The following is a 23,497-nucleotide window of genomic DNA, read 5'->3' as shown; positions in this document are numbered from 1 at the left end:
GGAGAACCAGAGACAACCACAACAAAGTGCTGCTGTGGGGGAGACAGCAAAACCCACCAATTTTAAACTGTAGTCTAAACACTGTCTTTGTCCTCATCTTGACAGTTCCTACAAGGATACATTTCAGTAAACATGACTCACATGTTAAAAACCTGAAACAATTCAAGAGTTTTCTTTTTTATCTGAAAAGCTGTGTAGAGAAAGAAAAAAACCCTGTGAAACCAAGGACAAACCTTTAATCAGAACATTTAAATTATTTATCTAATAAGAAAAACTGGAAATAAACTCTGTAAATGTAATGAATGCAGTAAGACTTTCAGTGTCAATATACACTTCTCCCCTCTAATATTTAAGAGATTCCATGAAAGAGAAACTATAATCAATGAAGGAAAGCCTCTTTCCAGAGCTCATTTCTTATTCAGCAGCAGAGAATGCACCCCAGATGAAAACCCTAAGCCTTCAAATACCTGCGGAAAACCCCTCCAACCAGAGCTGTTCCTTTACTGGGCACATAACAGAACCAACCCTACCAGTTACCTTTTTATCCATAACCACTACAAAAACAAAGTCAGAGTTTGTCTTAGTCACACAAAGTATGTGGGTCTGGCTAGCATTTCTAGCCTGTAGAATGGTGTTAGGGAACAGGTTACTGCTACAATACTTTAACAGATAGTCACTGAAATATAAGATGGAAGGCGCCTGGGTGGCTCAGTTGGTTAAGTGACTGCCTTCAGCTCAGGTCATGATCCTGGAGTCCCTGGATCGAGTCCCGCATCTGGCTCCCTGCTCGGCAGGGAGTCTGCTTCTCCCTCTGACCCTCCCCCCTCTCATGTACTCGCTCTCTCTCATTCTCTCTCTCTCAAATAAATAAAATCTTAAAAAAAATATATATGTAAGATGGATTAAAATTCAAACAAAATAATTTAAATTTATTTGAGCTTTTTGTTGGTCAGCCAAGTAATTTCTATTTTCTGTATATAGTCACTTAATCATAATAATAATGTTTGTGGAACCAACATGGAAACACTTATAACCAGCAGACTTCAAAACAGAGGACTGCACACTTACACTTCTCCTTTTTCTCTTAAGATCCCATTCAATTAAAAGAAATTTTAGGTTTAATTCCATTAATGATGAAAAGAACAAGAGGGAAGAAATCTGCGGACAATCTTAAATTTCCAGAAGATGAAGACGTAAATGAAAGAACTGACTGATGAAACAGAAGTCAACGAGACTGGAATTTATGGAGAGAGCTAAGTGTAGGTCACATCATCTTAAAAGCCTGGATTCTGATGTTCTTCAGTCTGGTTTTGGATCTTGGCTCTGCCGTTCCCTAGCCCTGTACCCTTGTGGGGCTGGCTCTCTAAGCCATGGTATCCTATCTAAAAAATAAGAAAAGTAATGATTTGTGGCATTAGCAGAGGGATTAAATGAGATAATATCTATAAAGCTCCCAGCACAGCCTTATACAATTAATAGGTGTTAATTATTATTGCTATTATCAATGATCACAATGAACAATGAAGACAAAGTTATAAAGAAATAAAGTTAAATTCAAGTTACAGTACAAATAGATAACAATTCAAATTTTATACATTTTCGAAGAAGTTCCAGATGACTCCATAGAATTTCTCCCCGAGGCACTCGCTGAAAAAAATCTTCTTGGTTGAGACTGCATAATTCTCTTCCGGAAATGTTGAGTGTGGTCAGGTCTATATCAGTCATGCTGAATTCCTTCATTACCCAAACCACCCAATGCAGGACTTGGTCTGTGGACCACTGTATAGGATCTAAAGAGAAAAATATTACCATTAGCCTAGTTCTATCTCAGATATGTATAAATTCACGGTTAATTTGTCAATACACATATACATACACACATACATATGGAGAAAAATCCAGACAGGTTTTTCTTCCCAAGTATTTACTTAATCTATGATAAGTAAATCCAAATAGTCATTTTCCTCATCATTTTTTTACTATCTAATTGAGTTCACAAACTCAAAAAGGTTTTTAATACTATATTTTCTCCTCATATCCTTTTCAAGTTCTCAATCTAAATTTTTAATGAATTCACCTGGTTTTACATCAGTTAGTCTAGAATTTTATCAAGAAAAACAATGTAAAATTACTCTTCAATGGGTCAACTGAAAGAATAAAATATGGGATTACTCTGGAGAGAATGGATTACGTTCTCCAAGTTTTATTTTTTTTTTATTTTTATTTTTTTAAAGATTTTATTTATTTATTTGAGACAGAGAGAATGAGATACAAAGAGCATGAGAGGGAGGAGGGTCAGAGGCAGAAGCAGACTCCCCGCTGAGCAGGGAGCCTGATGCGGGACTCGATCCCGGGACTCCAGGATCATGACCTGAGCCGAAGGCAGTCGCTTAACCAACTGAGCCACCCAGGCGCCCCGTTCTCCAAGTTTTAAACATTACTTTGTAGCAGTGTATAATTTGGTACACTGGAAAAAAAAAAAAAAAGAAAGAAAGAAAACTGTAAGGGGGTTCTGAGGAGCTAGACTTATTCTCCAAAATGTGCACAGCATAATCTTTTCTCCCTTCTGCTTCTTATAAAAACCTGGTGCTCTTATATATACCCTTTAGTGGCACTTATAATACAACATGCAAATTGCATGTTTACTCATCTGTCTTTCCCTGTAATACATTAAGGTCTTAAATATAAGGACTGTGTCTTATAAACCAGTGTATCTTTGGAGTTTACCACAATGCCTTATGCATAGCATAATCTGTTAAATCTATGATAAGTAAATCCAAATAGTCATTTTCCTCATCATTTTTTTACTATCTAATTGAGTTCACAAATGAAAAAGATGACCAACATGTATAAATATTTCATTGTTGTATCCCGGGCACCTAATGGAGTATTCTACCCATATAAATTTAGTAAAAACTGGCTGAATTAATTTTGGTATAGGTGTTTCTGCATGGAGAAGATGATCTATCTAAATAGTACTGGTTACATGCTCCCCAAGATGCATGCTATTCAACTGGAATAAGTGGGAAAAAGACATTTAGGTACTTATTAAGAGCCAATTTATAATAAAAGATGAATCAAACAAATACAGGATTCACAGGCACAGAACTGATTTTTTATCTGATCTTTTCACAAAGAGGAGAAGGGAGAAGGATTCTAAGATGGCAGCGAAGTTTTTTAATGTCTCTGAATGTACACATTAAAGAAAAAACCACTAAAAGCAAAAGACAACAAAACCCAAAATCCATGTACATTTACAATAAAACCAGGTGACAATATATCCCCATGGAAGCCAAATACACACAGGTGAAGACAAAGCAGGAACAGTCAGAGACCTTCATGGTATCAGTATCTATTCAGAAGAAAGCAAAGGGGGAAGCAAAGGGAAATCTGACCCATTCTTCATTCTGAGCACAGGAGAACCTGAACACAGCCAAGAAGTTTTCACTGAAAGCACAACAGGCCAAGCTCAAAGGAGTAGCTCAAATAGCTTTGCCCAATCCAACAGCAGCTGAGTACAAAGGTCCATGGTAAGGTTTAAGGGGCTGGAGCAGTGCACCACCTTTGGATTTTTCAAACTGAGCCACAGATCACATCCAGGAGAGTGGAACACAATGAGAAACTGGAGGGAATGGGATCTAAATTGAGTAGCACAGGAACACCAAAGAAAAAGAGGAGGTCCAGATGAAAGTGGAGTAAGGGAACAGACAGGAACTGAGAAAGCCAGGGGCTATGCTTTTTTTTAAGTTTTATTTATTTAAGAATCTCTACACCCACCGTGGGGCTTGAACTCACGACCCCGAGATCAAGAGTCACAGGGTCTTCTGACTGAGCCAGGCAGGTGCCTCTACTGGCTCTGTTTTTAATACTATTTGAAAATAACAGAGGAAAGAGTTACAGAAAGTCAGAAAAGCTATCCTGAATCACACTTCCCTTTAAAAGATCAAGTAACCTCATTTTACATAAACATGAACCAAAAAAAAGTGTCATGATCAAAAAAGTTGGGGCAGATGCAAACAGTCTGATTTGTTTTCTTAAATAGTATCAGGACTTCTGGGGTAACATAACTAATTGTCTGTGCATATTCTCCCTGCTTATTTCTCTAAGACCCTAGCAAAATGATACTAAAGGAATTTTTAAAGGAAGTAAACTCATGGGAACATGAGTGAAATGATAAACGGACGGAAGATTTTCGACTAATTTTTAAAGACAGCAGAGTGAAAATCAAGTGAAGTAGAAGCTATGACCCAAAATATCTATCAAGGAGGATACAGTAAGAAGTAAGCGTTTCCTGACTGCAGAACCCCCTTATTGACTCACGTCAATATTGGTTCCAGGTAGCAGGAGAGGTGTAAGTGGAAAATGAGGGACTAATTTAAAGTGTATGGTGTGGTTAGAACCTCCAGGGCCTCTCCTTCATTCTCAGGAGCCAACTGAACAGAAGCATCCCCACACACATGCCCATATCCCCCCACCCCCTTCCACATCCCTACATCCCGGAACTTTTGGGACAGACATGAAATGGATACCGATCCCAGGACTAAAAGTCTACAAACTGAAGAGTGAGACCCTTTGCACTTCCCTTTCCACTTCTAGAATGCAGCATTCACATACATGGCAACCCTAAATCCTCAGACCAACCTTCTACTCCTGTCAGGTGTTTGGCCAATTCTCCAGATTTGTAGTGTCCCCCACCAAAAAAAAAAAAACAAAAAACCCACAAACAACCAAAAAACAAAAAACACCCCCCCAAACCAAAAATAAAAACAACTTTTATTTCCTAGGTGCCCTTTCTAAGGAAACCTGTAAGGAAAAATGAGAGAATAATGAGTAAATGTGAGAATAAAACTAGGAAAAATGAAAATATAAGATCCTGGAAAATGGATCCAGCACTGGAGGAAAGTCAAGGATGTCTGAGGATGACAGACAGCGCTGTGGCAGATTGTAAACCAATCTAGAAATACTTGAGAATTTGGGAAAAATTACAGAGTGATGGAAATGGGAGAAAGTCAGTCTTGGTATATACAGAAATCCACAAACTAAAAATTAAGTCAACTTGGAACTTCAGGAAAACCAGAAGCTGTAAAAATGCAGTCACGGTTATATGAAAAATTCTCACAATACACACTAACTAATGACTTAAAAGTTACGTAAGAATATTCACAAAATAGGGAAAGATAAGGTTTTATTTGCTTTGCAAGGGAAAACAATATAAGAGAACTAAACCTCATCTACTGTAACAAGAAGTTAATAATGATTAGAAGCAGTAAAGTGGAAAGTGGTTGCAAGTGTGGAGTAGGACTGAAGAAAGGAAAACTGTTTTTCTAAGACTGACTTTCTTTAAACCAGACTTGACAGATACACAATTGAGAGCTTCCCTGTGGGACGGGGGGACAGCTATGGAACTGGAGAGCTAGTTACATACAAATCAACTCTCTCTGTAATACTTTATTTTTGTGTGAATATATAGTATTTTAAAATGTGAATATCTAACTATTCTGGGAGCCAAAAACATGAGTATTTATCTTTCTTTTTTATTATTCAAACAACTGGAAGAAAAAATAAAAATAAAAAAGCAGACTTCCCCACCTCCCCCACTTAAGCGCCAGAGGGCATGGCCTGTCTTTCTAATGTGCCACTGAAAGTCCAGCGTTTAACATGATGCCTGGCATAGGTAGTTCACTAAACCGTTAAACTGCTATAATATGCAACTCGCATTACAACTGATATCCTGGGAGGGGAAAGTAAAATCAACCTTAAAATAAGAGCAACTTTGGGGCGCCTGGGTGGCTCAGTCGTTAAGCATCTGCCTTCGGCTCAGGTCATGCTCACAGGGTCCTGGGATCGAGCCCCGCATCGGGCTCCCTGCTCCGCGGGAAGCCTGCTTCTCCCTCTCCCACTCCCCCTGCTTGTGTTCCCTCTCTCGCTGTGTTTCTCTCTGTCAAATAAATAAATAAAATCTTTAAAAAAAATAAATAAATAAGAGCAACTTTTTTACAGGTAACACATTGCCCTCTTTTGAAACTCAGTAGCAATTCTGTCAGTAGTGTGATTGAACTTGGGTATATTTATGATTTTTTTTTCAACACTGGAAATAAATTAATTCTGTCCTTTTTCTTAAAATATCTGTGAAATTTTGGACTAAAAAATAAAAAATTAAAAAAAAAATTAAAAAGCAGAGCCATCTTTTCAATATTGTTTAATAAAGGACAAGAATGAATATTGACTTTAATTTTACTTTTAGTCAGTTTTAACATTCCCATTTGACCAGACTTCTAACTACTCTGAATTCACTGAGTTTCTTCTGTAGTTTTTAAATGTGAAATAGTAAAAAAAATCAATCAATCAGCAGGAAAAAGAATTAGGGTCCTGGAAAAATATAAAAGTGAAGGGACTGTATATATATGAAGAGGTGGCTCTAAGCTCCTGTCAAGATACAAAGTTGATATGCGTAAAATGAACTTTAGGGAACTGTCCAGTGTGAATCAATATTTCAAAGAGATTTAAAGTAGCTATGACCAGCTAACCATATTTCAATTTTGCAGAGAATTAAGCAATTTCAAAATGACTACCCTTAGGTACAGACACAGAAACCTGAAATGATAATTTCCTAAGAAAACAGTAATCAAATTTCTAAAACTTCCCAGTTGCTAACAATTTCATGACAGAAAAAAATGACTTAAAAAGTCTTCCTGTACCTAAATAAACCACAAGTGTTTTGTTTTTTTTTTTTAAAGATTTTATTTATTTATTTGAGAGAGAGAGAGTGAGAGACAGAGAGCATGAGAGGGAGGAGGGTCAGAGGGAGAAGCAGACTCCCCGCCGAGCAGGGAGCCTGATGCGGGACTCGATCCCGGGACTCCAGGATCATGATCTGAGCCGAAGGCAGTCGCTTAACCGACTGAGCCACCCAGGCGCCCTAAACCACAAGTGTTTTAAAAGAGCTTTATTCTAAGTAAATGATACCCCTGGTAGCTACTCTTGAGTCAGAGTTTATAATCTTGCTCTCTACAATTCAGTATTATATACTACTCTCCATAAAATACCCTATTACTGAAGGGTTCTTGTTGAAAGTCTAGTAAACTACGTAAAATATTTCAAATGTTTTTACGCTCTCTTCTTTCCTTCTCAGCATTTCCCCTCTCAAAGGTGACTTCAAACTCACTAACAATAAGATCAAGCATGACATCTATGCTAGCTTTTACAAGTCAAAAATAAGTAACAGTATTGGCAACCACGTACCTGAGGAATGGCTCTATCTGATCCTTCGAACTGGGTTTACCTTCTTAGGCTCCAATTAAAAGCCCCTCTCCTGGCTTCCTTCATCTATCCTTCTCCTGCTCGTGCCACACCATTTTATCTACAAATACTCAGGTTACTAACAACTCATGAAGCTTCAATAATATTTATCCCCCAACACTCTTCCCATTTGCCCCCCAAAGGTTAATATTGTTTTCTCTACTTCTATAATGTCTATTTTTTCCTATAATTAGGCCTTGTCTTACAGTTACTTTTTTTCTAAATCTACCAATGAGCCTCTGATCACCAAATTTAATAGATACTACTCAGTTGGCATTTTTTTTTACTTTGTCAGCGATGTGGCCACTCTTGTCCATCTAAAACTCTTTTTTCTTATTTTCCTTCTATCTCTTCAGCTATTCCACGTCTCCATTCCTTTTCCTCAACCTGAAATGCCGACAAGGTCCAGCCTTTAATGTTGTGTCCTTTTCCATTTTATCTCTCTCCATCAGAGACTGCATATGCTTGTACAGCTTCAATACAAACTCAACACAGCTAAGTCCCAGAAAACATCTTTATCTCCAGCCCAAATCCTGTGTACCTGAAAATACGTTCTGGCTACCTTCAGCTGAAATATGTACTATCACTTCAAAATGAAGTACTACCAACATTTTCCCTTGAAAAATCTTTCCAATACCAGACTTCCCCACCTCCCCCACTTAAGCGCTGGAGGGCATGGCCTAGCTTTCTTATGTGCCATTGAAAGTCCAGTGTTTAACACTGATGCCTGGCATAGGTAGTTCACTAAATATGTAATGAAGATGTAACCGGGTCTCATTAGTATAATCATTGCCCTAGTCACCCAAGCTTGAGAAGTTGCATCAATACTCGGATCTTTCCTCTCTCTCACACAACCCATCAGTCAGTTGCTCAGCCCCGTCGCTGGTTTCATTCAACTCTTCCCACATAAATTATCAAGTCTAGGCTAACCTAGACATTATCACCTAGTCACAGCTCAACTATAACATGCTCCTGTTTTCCCTTCATTCAGTCTCTACCTGCTCCAACGTATGTCATATACTGCTGCCATATTCATCTCCCATGGTCATGTCCATCAATCAAAAGCAGTTCTATAATACTAGAGAGTAACTCCACCAAATCTTCTTGCTACTCCTGCATACTCACTCCCGTGTCTAACTTTTGCACATACATTTCCTAAATGGACTGTCCTCTGCTCAATAGTTTGTCTATAATAATAAACCTTTTCCCAATGTTCCCCCAGGCCACTGCAATCCCTTTGAGATTTTTTTTTTTAAGATTTATTTATTTTAGTGGGGGAGGGGCAGAGGAAGAGGGAGAGCAGCAGACTCCACGCTGACGCATGGAGCCCGACTTGGGGCTTGATCCCAGGACCCTGAGATCATGACCTGAGCAAAGGTCAAAAGTCGGATGCTCAACTGACTGAGCCACCCAGGTGCCCCCATCTCTGAGATCCTAATAGCATATTCCCTTTATATAAGTTACTGACAGCTTAAAACCATGCTACTTTTAATGGTAATTCTCTCATTTATCTTCTCTCTCTTCAACTCCACTATGAACACCCTAAAGACAGAATTTTTTTTTTTTTTTAATTTCTTCGTATTCCTACCACCTGGGACAATATTTGTCCAAAGGGGATAAAAAGAGAGATACAGAAAATCAACATTCTTCCTAAAAATTTTTCATTTAAAATAGATTATAACTTACTCACCCTAGTGTCCTCTATGTCAAGCTTAATTCTTATTGTTCTACTGACATGTAATTGAGTATTTTATTACCATAAGGTATCCCAAGGCGTTCCTGCTCTTTCCTATAACCTTCCAGAGCGGCAGCCCATCTTGTCACTTGTTCTGAGGTTTCGTCTGAAATAGTTGTAATGTGTTTTGTGCCATCAAGAGTTATTACTTGAGCCTCCTCAACAAGATGTGCTTCTGCTTCAGCATGATGGGCATCTGGATCAATGACTACTTCAACTGTTTCCGCAGGTTTAACAATTTCAAGGATGTTTAGCTTAGGTTCAATTCCTTAAGAGTGGAAAAAAAAAAAGTAATTTAAATGAAAACACAAAAGTCACTAAAAAATAAAATTTAGCTTAGTTTATATGTTCTCAAATGGTAGAGCAAATGCTCTCTTTTAGACACAAATACAATTATTCACTAGTACTTCAGTAGATAACAGTATTGTATTAATATTAATTCCCTGATTTTGATAACTGTAATGTCATATAAAAGAATTCCTTGTTTTTAGAAAACACATACACTGATGCATTTAGGGATAGAAAGAAATCATGTCTGCAACTTATTCTTCAACTGGGCAAAAAAAAAAAAAATAATGTGGGGACGGGTGGATGGAGAATAAAGCAAATGTAATAAAAGTTAACATTTGGAGAATCTGAGTAAAGGACATCCAGGAGTTCTCTTACTACTCTTGCAACTTTTCTGTAAGTCTAAAAGGATATAAAAACACCACCACCACCACACACAGCTACATATAAACATTTATTAGGAAAAAAGTACCAATATGGATTAGAAAATAAAAACTAGACTAAGGAAAGTATAAATGAGTAGCTACCCACCTGTAGAATTTTTAAAAGTCCTTCTAAGCAAATTACAATTATTTACTGATTGCTTTTCTTTTCAAAGGTCAAAGTACATGTTTAAAAATGAATAGGCACTGAGTTTGTAAAATTAAGTTCACATTAACTTCTGATTTCCACTTTCAGTTGAATGAAAAAAAAAAACCCAAATTCTTAATATATTCAATACAAATAAACTAGCTCTTCATAAAATCATCTCAGATAGTTCTGTTACAATGACAGCTCTAAAAAACTATCATTATTACTTAACAGCTACTGTTTGGTCATTGATTCTGTTACAATCTGCATCAAATTTAATCAAAGTGTATTTGAAAGATTAAAACTCAACTTCAATCCTCCCTGAAAACCAACTCTATAATAAAATGTATTGCTATCATTCATTATATGGTATAAAGATAAGACCCTTTTCCAAATATACATGAGAAAAATAACTAACTTTAAAAAAATTTTTTCTCTAAGCTTTATTCCCTAATCCTCCACTCAAATTTCAACAAGTCAGCTCTTCCCAAATCCACTTACACTGAGAGGTGACGAGGCTTTTAAAGATAAAACAAAGAATTTCTTTCTTATTGTCAATGATAATACTGGGGAAATTGTAGATCGGAAGGGGATAACTACCATTTTTATAGTTTGAGAGAAGTATGATTTGTGAAATGCAACTGTAAGCAATATAATATGTTCAAACATTAAAATTAGTGTAAAACTCTGGTCAGAACACCTAACAAGCCACAAAAACTAAAATTCAACCTACCAAATATGGTTTCCTAATTCTCTAACTTTTGTACTTACACAAGATTAGTAAAATACTGTGATGGATATGGCTGACTGAGTCACTCAACATCTTTTGCAAATTCCTCTCTGTGCTAAACTGTAGGGAATAGATTTCCTTGTGGCGAGGGTTCCAGTTGGGATTCTGGCTCCCAAATCACTGGCATAAGCCTTCTATCTGGAAACAAGTTAAGAAGGGACAAGTAGGCACATGGAACCCATTTTTTGGCTAGTGTGATCACTGTGAAGGCAGAGGGGTTCTAAGTTGACAGCTATAATGGTGGCTTTCAGATCTGGCATTTTCCAGATCATGGCAGGGCAACAGCTTCCTTGGCAATCCAGTTCTGCAGTGTGGCTAAGGCATTCTGAGAAAGTCAACCAGAACCTGCTCTTCCAGCTCTTTCTACCTTACAATATATCCTTCCCTGAAAAAACTAGAATGTTATACTTAAAAAAAAAAAGAAAGAAAAAAAAGAATACGTTATACTACCTGCTTCACCCTGACAGATATAATTATTAAACCAAAAGCATGAGTGTTTGGCTACAACATCACATTAAGTAATTTAGACAACCACCTAAAACACCCTGACCTTGTAAAATTGAGTTCTCCCGTATTTTAAAAAACATGAGCTAAACTTTTAAGTAACTATAAAAGTTGCTTACCTTGGTAAGAAATTACCTGTACACTAAGTTGTACAGTTCCATCTGTTTTTACTCCTTGGTCAAATAAACTTCGTTCTGGATCCAGCTAAACATGAGAAAATGATTAAGATTACTTTGGTTTAGTCATCAGGTTTAATACAAATGGATGTACCAAACAAGACTTATTTACTGAGGCATACTAATGAAATTATAAGAACACATCTAATTATCCAAGTCGTCGTATCTTATAATTCTTTGCCAAAACTAAACATATTTTAACCACTGTGGTAGTAACTAAGGACAACATAAATTAACCAGATTTATTTGAGGTGGTGGTTTTCTCTAGCTCTGGAGTCTAGGATTTTAAATAATGCCAAAAGGCAACTGTTTATTCTGTAAATATATTTTAAGCAGAAGATAATGCAATTTATCTGTCATGAATAAGCAAGGGTGTTTAATTAGTGGGGAGATTTATATAAAACTATTAACATAATTTTTGCCATGTCCCCCTTATAACCTAACCATGCCACACATTTAAGATCAAGGTTAACTCTAAATCTCTTGTAATGAAGTTAAAAAAGTTAAAGGACTTATGACTTTACTACTTAACCTAGCTTTGATATCTTCAATCATAATCCTCTATCTTTTCAGTATGGTTTTTTTTTTTAGTATCAGCGTTTTTATCCTCCGTATCTCCCTTACAGTGAATGCATTTCACGCAACAGCAACCTGATGACACTTTTAGACATTGTCTGTCACCATTTTAAAAGTAGACTTGCATTGCAATTATCTTGAATAATGTATATATCTGTGTCTGCATTTCACGCAGCGCGAGGTACAAAGCTCCACCCAACTCCCATTCCCAAGAATTCAATCAATATTGTAATCATGGTACAAACATGTTTTCTAATATTAAAAATGTCATATAAAACCTAAAATCTTAGGGGCGCCTAGGTGGCTCAGTCGTTAAGCGTCTGCCTTCAGCTCAGGTCCTGATCCCAGGGTCCTGGGATCGAGCCCCACATTGGGCTCCCTGCTCAGTAGGAAGCCTGCTTCTCCCTCTGCCACTCCCCCTGCTTGTGTTCCCTCTTTTGCTTTGTCTCTGTCAAATAAATAAAATCTTTAAAAAAACAAAAACAAAAACAAAAACAAAAAAAACCCCTAAATCTTAAATGACTTTAGGTTTAACGACAGGGATAAGACAAACTGTATAACCATGCAGAAAGATAGGTCAAACATGGTAGTTTTACTTCTTAAAAGAAGTAGGCCTGATGCTTTGTTACAAACTCTCCTAATATCAAGATTTCTCCTCTCTGTAACAGACACTGGTATGATCTACTTGAAGCTACAGCATGTGGAAGCATCTGGAAGTGAACTCTCAGGTAGTACTGAATACACCAGCTAGTTCACATACTCCTCAAATTAGCACAACCCTGCTACTTTCCATCAGCTTTCAAGTCAGCACTCATATGAAAATACAAAAGCATCACCACAAGCAGCAAGCATTCTGACTCCAAGTGCATGTGGTTAATTGACGTGAAGAAGAGAAGTTGTTAATCTCACATTCTTTTTGAGGAGAGGAAGGGAGACAGGGAAGACTGCAAAATGCTTTACATCCTAGGCTAGCTTGGAATTCTGTGATACAACGAGCTATGCTATTTCTATTTATTCAACTAATATTTACTGAGAACTTATGATGCGTTGGGTACTTCGCAAGTAATATTTTCATTTTGGGTAGATCAGGTATGCTAAGAAAAGCAACAAATGTTAGAGCTGAAAGGCAAGTAAGAGATCAAGTCCAGATCTCTCTTCACTTTACATGTGAGAAAGTCAGGTGAAGCCTCAGTGATGCCGAGTTGACTTTCTTAGAAGTCTGCCTCGAACAACTGAAGAAAGAGTTTTGAAGTCACACAGGCCTGGGTTCAAATTCCAATGTACCTCTTTGTAGCTGTGCACTGGGCAAATTATTTATCTATAAATCTCAGTTCTGCATCTGCAGAATGTACTTAAGAATATGCTGATTGCAAAGACTAATGTGAATATTAAATGAGATAATGTAGCAGTGTTCTGCAAACATTCTTTCGTTCAAGGTAAACTGCCCCTACAGCTCCGGTTCACCAATTTGTCATGGCTGCCTTAGATACCAATCTACAGAAGTTATTTCTCTAACTCCACGTTTTTGGAACATTTGAGTTATTTTCAGTTTCTGCACAACCATGCAATGAACATCTCAGATGTACAACTTTGCTCACCTAGTGAGGATTTCTCTAAGAACAATTTATTGAGGTGAACTACTAGATATTTCACATTTAAAATTAATAGACACTAAATACCAGATTATCTTCCAAAAAGATTGTGCTAATTTATTCTCTCCCTGAGAGAAGAAAAATTTTAAATCATAAAATTATTAAAAATATTAGACCCACATACATTATTTAATTTTAGAAGAACAATATCCTCGCCTCCCCCCACCCTCCAACATTTACTAGATTTACTGAAAGGAAAAGATAAAAATATGGTTGAGTGGAAACTGAAAGGCACAAATTTCATCAAAACATTTCAACTTATTCTACACCAAAATCTTATTTAAAAATAATACATATATGATGATTTTAATTTTTAAAAAACGAAGGCAAAAATCCTGTAACATATGGAATAGCTATATCACAAGGCAGGCAAAGGGGAGAAGTAAAGAGCACGAAAATCAAACAATCCAAAAGAAGACACACTATGTATTTGTATAAGTTAGGATAAGAAACAGTATAAACTCTAGTACTTACTCATATGTTCAAGGAAGGTCTAGAGAAATTCTTTGAGCAATTCTATCTAAGCTACTTTTTATACATGAAAATACCACCTTTCTAGAAAGAATACTATAAAACATGACTATGAATATGCTGTAAACATAGTATATTATTAAAATACTACCACAGGTAAAATCCTATTGCAATAAACTCCAAGAAATGTATACACTGGTGTTTAAGTTCTTATCCAAAATTCACTGGTGCACAAAGAAGCTAAAAGCTAGTTAGGAATGAAGTGTGAGGAGGACCCACTTCCAAGTTCCAAAGTCAATGTGCTTCTCACTACTTTATGTTTAGGCTCTGATTCACATTTATTTAAACCTATTTCGTATTTGTCAAAGTAAAAAGCAAATGTTTAATTTAGTACTCAAGATTTTTTTTTCTAAGTAGGCTACACACCCAGTGTGGAGCCTGATGCAGGGCTTGAACTCATGACCCTGAGATCAAGACCTGAGCTGAGATCAAGAGTCGGACGCTTAACCCACTGAGCCACCCAGCTGCCGCTAGTACTCAATCTTTTAGATACAATTTTAAATGGAGGGAATTTTGCTGGAAGAACTTTTATTTTTAAATGCTTAAATTTTGTAATACAGGTCAAATTTAGTTATAAAGACTACAGCTATAGAGATAAAAGGCTAACAAAAAAATATTTCTGGGTGCCTGGCTGGCTCAGCTGGTCGAGCATGTGACTCTTGCCCTGGGGGTCGTAAGTTCCAGCCCCACATCAGGTGTAGAGATTACTTAAAAATAAAATCTTTAAAAAAAAAAATTCCAATGCAGACTTAAATGCTGAAATATAAATCTCAAAAGAAAAAAAATTACCTGGATATCTTGCAGGCAAATTTCATGAGCATCCAAAGAACACTGTAGTCTTGGTTCTAGTAGTTTCTTTAAATTGCCTATTGGCTCATTGATGTCTATAGCCTGGCTTACACATTCAGCTGGGGTGTAGGCTTGTTCTACAATACTAATAAAGTTAAAGGATATAATGGTTAACAAATGTTTCTACCCTGGATATTAAAGTCTGGTTTTTGAAACTCATTTCTGCATAGACACTATTCATAGTGGTAGGCTTACCACCAACTAGTGTTGCCAAACTGAATACTAAATTGCAGAGAAATGCTAGCATGAAATTTAAAGCACCCCTGCAAACAAATCTCCTTAGATATATATATATATGTAGCTAAGTGTATATATATATACATATAAATATTGCATATACAATATTTACAGGGAAACAAAAATACTACATTTTCAACTTATTTTGAAAAATTTTAGAATGGAAAATAAAAGTCCCCTCAAAATTTGTATGCCATCTCTACTAGTCAATTTCCTTTCCCAACATAAATAAATGTACATAATAAGGCATGAAAATATAAGTTATATAAAATACTTTCCATTTAATTTAATATGAGATCTACTGGTTATAATCAGTATAAGTCCACATTAAAAAAAATACATTCCTGCTTTAAAACTCTGAAGTTCTTTTATATTGTTATTTCATACTTTGAATTCTATGAAATCATGAGTGCCTTGAGGGTAAAATCTTTGGCAAATAATTCTTTTTTTCAAATCCTTATATGAAGTCAAAGAGAAAACAGACATCAAGTATCTATAAATCGGTGAATATGGAATTCAATTAAGTTTCACACAATGTTTACTTTTAATATGATTTAATTCTCATTTGTAGTTGTCAAAGACAGCATCATGTATTTAAAAATTTGTCAAGTTCCATTTTCACATAAATTCCAAGTATAATGCGATATATGCATCATATTCAATAAATGTATATAGCCTAAATTTCTTCTAATACTTTAAAAGTTTATAGTAGACCATTCATTAAAACAAAGATTATTTTTAAATGATAGTAAACTATTATTACTATTATTTTTGTTAAGGTAAATTAATTGGGTCTTTTGGCTAAGTATTTCTACCAAATTCTTTAGTGACAGTAAAATAGGCTGTAATTTTCTTTTTCTGTAACAATCATTCTTTAAAAGAAATGTCACCTTTAGATTGGTAAAGACCTATTTTATGTGAGCTCAAGATTTAAAAAATGTTTAAATACTGTGCTGTCACCATTTAAACCCTGGGAAACTTCATGCAAAAATCTGAATTTCTCCCGAAAAACTGGATGATCTCACATCACTGGACCTAAATTCCTGCACAACAACTATGTAGTGCAGCTTCATAGCAGCAAATGCTCTTTTACGGCTACTCCCCAGGTTAACATAGTAACTATCAATTTCTTACATGAGGCATCTGCAAAGATTTTCTGTAAAGGGCCAAACAGTAAACACTTTAGGATATGTGGGCCATTTGTGTATACATAAAAATAAATATATCCACATATGTATGTATAAACACACATGCACACATACATATATGTATCTGATAATTGAGAGGAAAAAAGAGCATACTCAAACATGTTGAAAAGTTCTATTAAAAATTTAAGGTTTTAAATCTCAGCTCGACTCTCAACACTCAGCATCCCTGGCAACCTTAGTGATTTTGTCCATTCAACAGAGTTGTTCTAAACCTTCATTTATTCCACAGAAGTTCTCTATTACTCTTTAGTTCCTTTTACTTTCAACATATTGTCTCATCTCCTGCTTTATAGAGAAACATAAGGACCACTAGCCATCATCTTCCTCAAGCTTCTTCTTGACTCCCAAATCTTTTACCCAGACTGTGTCCCTGGATTCTGAACTCATTACCACCGCTCTACCTCTTTAATGGAGTAATAGTCCATTACTATCCCCAAAACTAACACCTTTCACTGCACTATATACTTGGTACTGTGCACGTAATTATCCATATACCTGTATGCCTCCTCAAATACAATGTGGCCTCTGTAAGAGCAGGTTACTGTCTCATTTATTCATATATTCCTGACAGCTACTATTTTATAGCAGTTACTTATAGATATTTGTTAAGTTATTTCAGTTTGTGAATTAAACTCTTTCTGAAATAAAAGTAACCAGCACTGAGGAAAGGAAAAAGAATCAAACCGTGCCCTAGTGGAAGGAACCATCACAATCAATTGCTTCATCATTATCAGCTATATTTATTACTACCTTTACTTTAAAACGGTCTTTCCCTCCCAGCTACAAAGCAATTAAGTCAAAGGTAAAAAAGCAATACATTATCCCACAAAATGCTAAGGTCAGTTGGAAAAAAAAAAGTCTCCCCAAAACTATGACTTGATTCTTAATTTTAAGTAGTTATGCTGATAATTATAAAAAGTGGTAAATGCAGGAAAAAAACCAACCTTTCTTCTGTGCACTCTGGTTTCTCTGTCCCATCAATCTCAATTTCTATCAGCTCCTCTGCTTCTCTTTTAGTCATGGTTGGAGTATTTCAAAAGCTCAGTCCTGCAAGAGTTAAAACTTAGGACATTCTGAAATTATCTGAACAGACAGAAATGCTATACAAAAAGCAGAAATCCAATTTAAATAAAATCAGAGTTAGGTAAGCAGAAGAGGAAGTAATCTTACATATAAAAGAAAATCCACAAATGATATTTACATTAACCTAACATGACTTTTTCATCATTTCATTGTATTTACTGGGATATTTTCTGGCCCAAATTCTAAGTCAATGAGTTACTTCAAAATCAAGTGAAAGGTATGTCAGTTCTTTACAGCAACTCAGTCTTAATAATGAATTCAAACCTGCACCTTAAAAATTAACACGGAGATGAATTATAGTTGTTCAGCTAAAAGGTGTATTTTAGTAGCAAAATTTACTGCAAAGCATTGTAATAATAAAGTGACATAAAGTTAATCAGAGCTAGTATTTGTTACAAATTACATCTTATAAAGGCAGCACAATATTTTAAAACAGCAAAATAAAGTAACAAATTATAGATATGCTTATTATTGCCCTGATTACACATTAGAATTTTTTTTTTTAGATGTAGTTTTATATATTTTAAACCAGTAATTTCAGTTTTTGATTCTCTCATGTAAAATTACCTGCTGCTTTAAACTTACCATTGATACAAAATCATTACAATTTTTAAAATACTAAGTAATGCAAAAAACAGCTGTGTATATTGGTATTTCTTTGTGGCCATTTCTGAGGTATTAATGCTGTTAAGTTCCAGGTTGTTCCTTCTCGTTGTTGGTCAATGAATTTGTCTTTAGACTCCATATACTGTCTCAGTCCAGAGTAGAGTTTTTTAAGTGCCTCTGACTCTTTGACTTATATCTGGTATTCTATTATTTGCAAAGGAGTCTCCCACTTACAAGATTTGACAAAATGAAGACTTCCAATATTCATTCCTAATAATAATAATCACTATTTCCTGAGCACCAGGCACAAGCATTTAAATGCTTTATAATCTTTACAACAGAACAATCTTGAGTCTACCCTCATAGGAAAACTCTCCAGAGGCTAGTGAGGCTCGGCTGCATTTGGCTCCATGTCATACCTTAGGTGCAACAACCTAACTACACATCATTCTAGGTGAGGCTGAACTGTGGTTTGTTCAAAGATAGGCTCTATATTGCAAGAACCACCACTGTCTCTAACCTGGAATACTGCCACAGCCTCCGCTAACAGGTTTTCCTATTTCTGTGCCTCTGTCCCCACTACAGTCCATTCTCAGTCAATAGAACAGCCAGTGTGATCCTTTTTAAAACTGAAGTTACAGCATAGTGCTCTTTTGATTATTATCAGTCACAGTAATATCTAAAGACTTCACAGTGGCCAGCAAGGCCCTAAGAGATCTATCCCCCAACCCATTACTGCCCTGACTTCCACTCCTACACCAGCCTCCTTGCTAGTCCTTGCATCTTCCTGCCAAGCCTTTGGTCTTGCTGATGGGTCTGCCTGGCACCTACTTCCCTCAGCTGTCCTCCTGGCTAAATCCCTCACCTCTTTGATGTCTGCTCAAATCTCCTTTTCCCAGTGAGGTATATATACCCTGACCACCCCATTTAATTCTGTAATCGGCCTCCTCTTTACCCGTTTACTCTTTCTTCTTGTCCACAGCACCTGTCCCTCTAACATACTTTATCATTAATTTCTGCATTCATTATCTTTTTTCCTCTGTTCTATTATCATCAAAGCACAAAGACCCAAATTGTCCAAGAGTGACTTCAGGAACTTAAAATTGTTTTGTCTAGATTACGGACTTTGCCAGCTTCCTGAAATAGGAGGAGTTTTGCCAGGTCTCAATTTCTCTAGGGACCAAACTCTCTGGAAGGCACAATAACCCAAAACTTGTGAATATATGAAGTTACATGGCAGAGGGCAATTAGGGTTACTAACCAGCCGATCTTAAAATAGAGATTATCCAGGGTTATCTAGCTGGATCCAACAAAAATCACAAGAGTCCTTAAAAATGGAAGAGGGAATCTGAAGAGATCCAGAGTGATTCAAAGCTAGAAAGATTTAACTGGCTGTGACTGGCTTTGAAGATGGAGGGAAGGAGCCACAAGCCAAGAACACAGGCAACCTCTAGAAGCTGAAAAAAGGAACAAATTCTTTCCTAGAACCTCTAGAAGAAACACAGTTCTGCTAATATCTGATTTTAGGCCAGAAAGACCTATTTCACACTTGATTTCCAGAACTGTATATAATTAATTGATGGTATATTTAAGCCACTAAATGTATAGTAATTTGTCACACAGTAGTACTAGAAAACTATCTTCTTTCCCACTTTAGAAGGGCTGTAACTCTCCTTAGGTCCCACAGTGTCCAGCAGCTGAGGAGCAGGTTTTCTGACAAGTTAGTCTCTAAACAGCTGGCACCTAAATCTAGACTGTCTGGTATAAAATGGTCAGATTTCCCCCACATTATCAAGGTTGCTCTCACACCTGCCCTATAAAAAGGAAGAACAGTAAGGGGATGGGGGTGGATACACAACATGCACACGCAGCAGACTGCCTAGGCCCCAGCAGACTTTTATTTTGGATGATGAAAGGATTAAGGACTTTTCTTGTTGACTTTGGACTATTTAAATCTTCCCTTTCCCCAGTAAAGCCTACCCCTTAACTGATGCTATGTATAAAATTGTGGAATTCATACTGAGAACTACTGCAAAACAACTGATGACCCAGTAGGGGCCTACCTTACAGGACAACTTAAGGGTATTTGTTTATAGATGTATACAAAGTACTTAAAATGGTGCCTTACCTTAGTTGGAATCCCATTAATATGTGTTGAAAAAATAAAAGCTGTAAGTGCTATCACACATCAGATAAAATTGGCTCCAGATGCCTTCAAGGCTTAAGCATGAAAGGTAAAACTATAAAGCTAATAGAAGAAAATGGTGGGGAATTTTTTCGCAGTCTAAGGATAGAAAAGGATTTCTTGAACAAAATTCCAAACATATAAGCTCCAAGGACAAAAACTGATGGATTTCATTACATAAAAATTAAGATCTATGTTCAACAGACAGGCTACAGAGTGGAAAAATATATTTCCAATATTCAAAAGTGACAAGGGAATAATAACTAGAATATTAGACAATAAATTCCTGCAAGTTGATAACCTCAAAAAAGTCAGGACATATTACAAAAGTAAAGCATAGGAAAAGGAAATTCACATGATAGAAAAGCAAAACAGCCAAGGATATGAAGAAATGCTCAAATTCAAATCACCCCCCAAAATGCAATTTAAAACAAATAACTATAACTCTATACCGTGTGTGTTGATGTGTGTATAGAAAAAATTAGAAATTTGACTACAGAATAGTAGGGATGTGAGGATGTAAAAATCCTCTGCCGCTAGTGATGGGGTACAGACAGGGGTGTGGCTATTTCGGAAAAAAAATCTAGCAGCACTTGCTCAAGTATGCCTGTATTTATGACCCAGCAATATTGCCCTTAGATAAGCATTACAGATATTTTCGCACTGAATGATAATAGGATGTTCAGGACAGCTTTGTTGGTGATAGCTGGAAGATGAAACCAGTATGAGTTCCATGGTAAGAAAGCAGCACATGCTAGGAAACTTTATTAGCCCGTAGAAACAAAAAAATAATGTATACACACACAGTCATAAAAATTATTCCCTATAAGAAAAGGGAGAAACAGAATAAGGTTTAGAGCAGAACAACACTTAAAAAGATTACTTATGGGGAATCTGGGTGGCTCAGTTGGTTGGGTGGCCAACTGTTGGTTTCCGCTCAGGTCATGATCTCAGGGTCCTGGCATGGAGCCTCACAGCGGGCTCTAGCTCAGTGAAGAGTCTGGATTCTCTCACTCCTTCTGCCTGACTGCCCCCCCCACCCCGCTCGTTCTCTAAAATAAATAAACAAATCTTTAAGAAAAAGAAATATCACTTATGTTTTATTTTCAGGCCTTACACTCATCATCCACTCTTGCCTCCATTATTTACTTATTATTTTTTAACTAAGTAAGCTCCACGCCCAACCTGGGGCTTGAACTCATGACCCTCAGATCAAGAGTCGCACGCTTTACCAACTGAGCCAGCCAGGCGCCCCTCCATAGCCAATTTAAAAAAAGAAAAATCAGGAAACAAGTGAAATTTCTGGGAACTATGGAAAAATAGAAATGAGGAAGTAACCAGGAGCTGAGAAATGGCCCTATAGGCTTCTCAGCAGGGATAACCGTAACTGGACTTAATACAAGCACTAAAACATGAAGTTGTTTAAAAGAAATTTATCCTGTGATCTTCCAAAAAAAGTTACAGATTAGTTGCCCACAAGGTGCCCAATAAAGCAAAATATGAGCCGTACATACTTTTGGGAAAAATCACGTTACTCATGGTCTCTAAATTCATCTTTCTCACTCTAAATCTAGTCTACAGAAGCAGTGGAGAGGTTTGGGAAATTATCCAAAATCCAAATCTTTGATATCAGAGTGGGTCTTAGCTTTTTTTCTGGAACCAACTTTCCAGAATTCTATGTCAATACCTAAGAAAATGGAGCCTCTTCACCTAAGGGCTGCCCCCTGATGCCCTGGTTTCTCCTAGATTAAATCTAACCTGAGGTTCACAACACTTCACAAAATGCATACAAATTAACTAAAAATTCCTAGAAAGGCTAGTTTTCTTTAAAATACAGTTATGTTTGTAACATTCTCTTTTGCAGCCACAGACAAATTTGAGGATTGTATTTCTTCACTGGAATGCATTATTAGTTTACAGAAGTTAGGACAACTTTGCCCAATGAAGGACAATACAGGATTCCTAAACATAAGTATAGTATGGGAGTACCTGCAAGACTGACAGCACATTTTCCCAAGATAACAAATACTTTTAAATATCACAAGAAATTAAGGTACATTTTTGTTTTTAAAAATAAAATCAACAGTTAAGAAAAAATAAAGCACATATACCTGTGTGTGTAGATAGAGTGAGAAAGCAAGTGTGGAGAAAGATTAACACTTGGTGACCACCTGCCCCACCCCCGCCCCGGGAATTTTCACCATATTTGTTTTCCATGTGGATTTGAAGTTTTATAAATAAAAGTTGGAGAGAGATTTAACACAACAGTTTTAATTTAGTATCCAGCCTCCCCATGGTCTCATAACTCACCTCAATTTAACATTTAGCTCCTTATTTTGTTACTTCAACACTATATATCCTTCATTGCACGCATATATGCAATTCAGGTAAAAATGCCTTATGTCCACCTAGTGTCAGAATATGTCTTAAAAAAAAAAAAAAAAAAAAAAGCTTGGAAAACCTGGATCAAAACTCCGAGACAGACAGGTTATTCCCCTAACGTTGCTCCTAAAGAGCTGACCAATTTCTTCTTAAGCTTAAGACAACACAGTACCTAGGAATGTTATCCCTGCCCAGCTCTTTGCTGCTGGAAACCTTTCTAAATCTTTGCTCCTCCCATGAGTCAGACCTGGAATTCCTGCTAGTAGAATTCGTTAGTGGAAAACTATTTATGAAGTGGACACTATTTCTAAATCACTACTCATCATCTTGCAAGGCAGTATCAGGCACTGTTCTCCTTGCTATTAACCTAATCAAAGTAGGATCACTAAATACACTGCAAACACGCACAAACGACTTATCTTCCAGTACACAAAATACTAAAAATGTTGGCAAGCTACATTAACCCATCGTTTTCCCCTTCTCTTACTTCCTCGTTTCTAAAATAAACTCCTACTGACACCATATACATTAATAAATGGCTTTGATGCAACTGTGGGGCAGTTCTAGAAAGACTGAGATGAAGCGAGAGCGCAACGCTGAGCTGGCGAGGAGACTGGTTTTGCACATGCCCCTGAACTCCCGGGGGCGTCAGGATCTCATCCCGACCGCGGCGACTGCAGACCGCCGCGGACGGCGGACAGGCGAGGAGGGGACAGCAAAGGAAGGGAGAAGCGAAGGGTGACACGGGCGGCCCGGGGCCCGGGGGCGCGCGGCTTCCCAGGGCCCCGCGCCGCGCGCCCCTCCCCTCCGCTCCCCGCACTGCCTC

At 36.9% G+C, this 23,497-nt stretch overlaps 1 protein-coding gene across 5 annotated transcripts in view; it reads right to left on the bottom strand.

Annotated features, from left to right (window-relative positions):
• GABPA (GA binding protein transcription factor subunit alpha) overlaps positions 1-23,497 on the bottom strand; it is a 34,577-nt gene that overhangs the window by 10,297 nt on the left and 783 nt on the right. For 2 of the 5 annotated variants that reach the window (XM_035017523.1, XM_035017520.1), the window contains exons 2-6: positions 17,360-17,462; positions 14,911-15,055; positions 11,306-11,390; positions 9,057-9,302; positions 1,596-1,790 (exon numbers count right to left, since the gene is read on the bottom strand). In XM_035017523.1, the coding sequence (XP_034873414.1) occupies positions 1,596-1,790; positions 9,057-9,302; positions 11,306-11,390; positions 14,911-15,055; positions 17,360-17,436 (748 nt within the window). In that variant the 5' untranslated portion in view covers positions 17,437-17,462. Of the gene's footprint in view, positions 1-1,595; positions 1,791-9,056; positions 9,303-11,305; positions 11,391-14,910; positions 15,056-17,359; positions 17,463-20,232; positions 21,205-22,599; positions 23,423-23,497 lie in introns of those variants that run through there. The other 3 variants (XM_035017522.1, XM_035017524.1, XM_035017521.1) reach the window with 3 other exon arrangements.

Source organism: Mirounga leonina, unplaced genomic scaffold (assembly GCF_011800145.1).
Source record: "Mirounga leonina isolate KUSES-001 unplaced genomic scaffold, KU_Mleo_1.0 Mir_172, whole genome shotgun sequence".
Taxonomy (NCBI): Eukaryota; Metazoa; Chordata; class Mammalia; order Carnivora; family Phocidae; genus Mirounga; species Mirounga leonina.
This window is presented reverse-complemented; position numbering and strand designations above follow the sequence as displayed.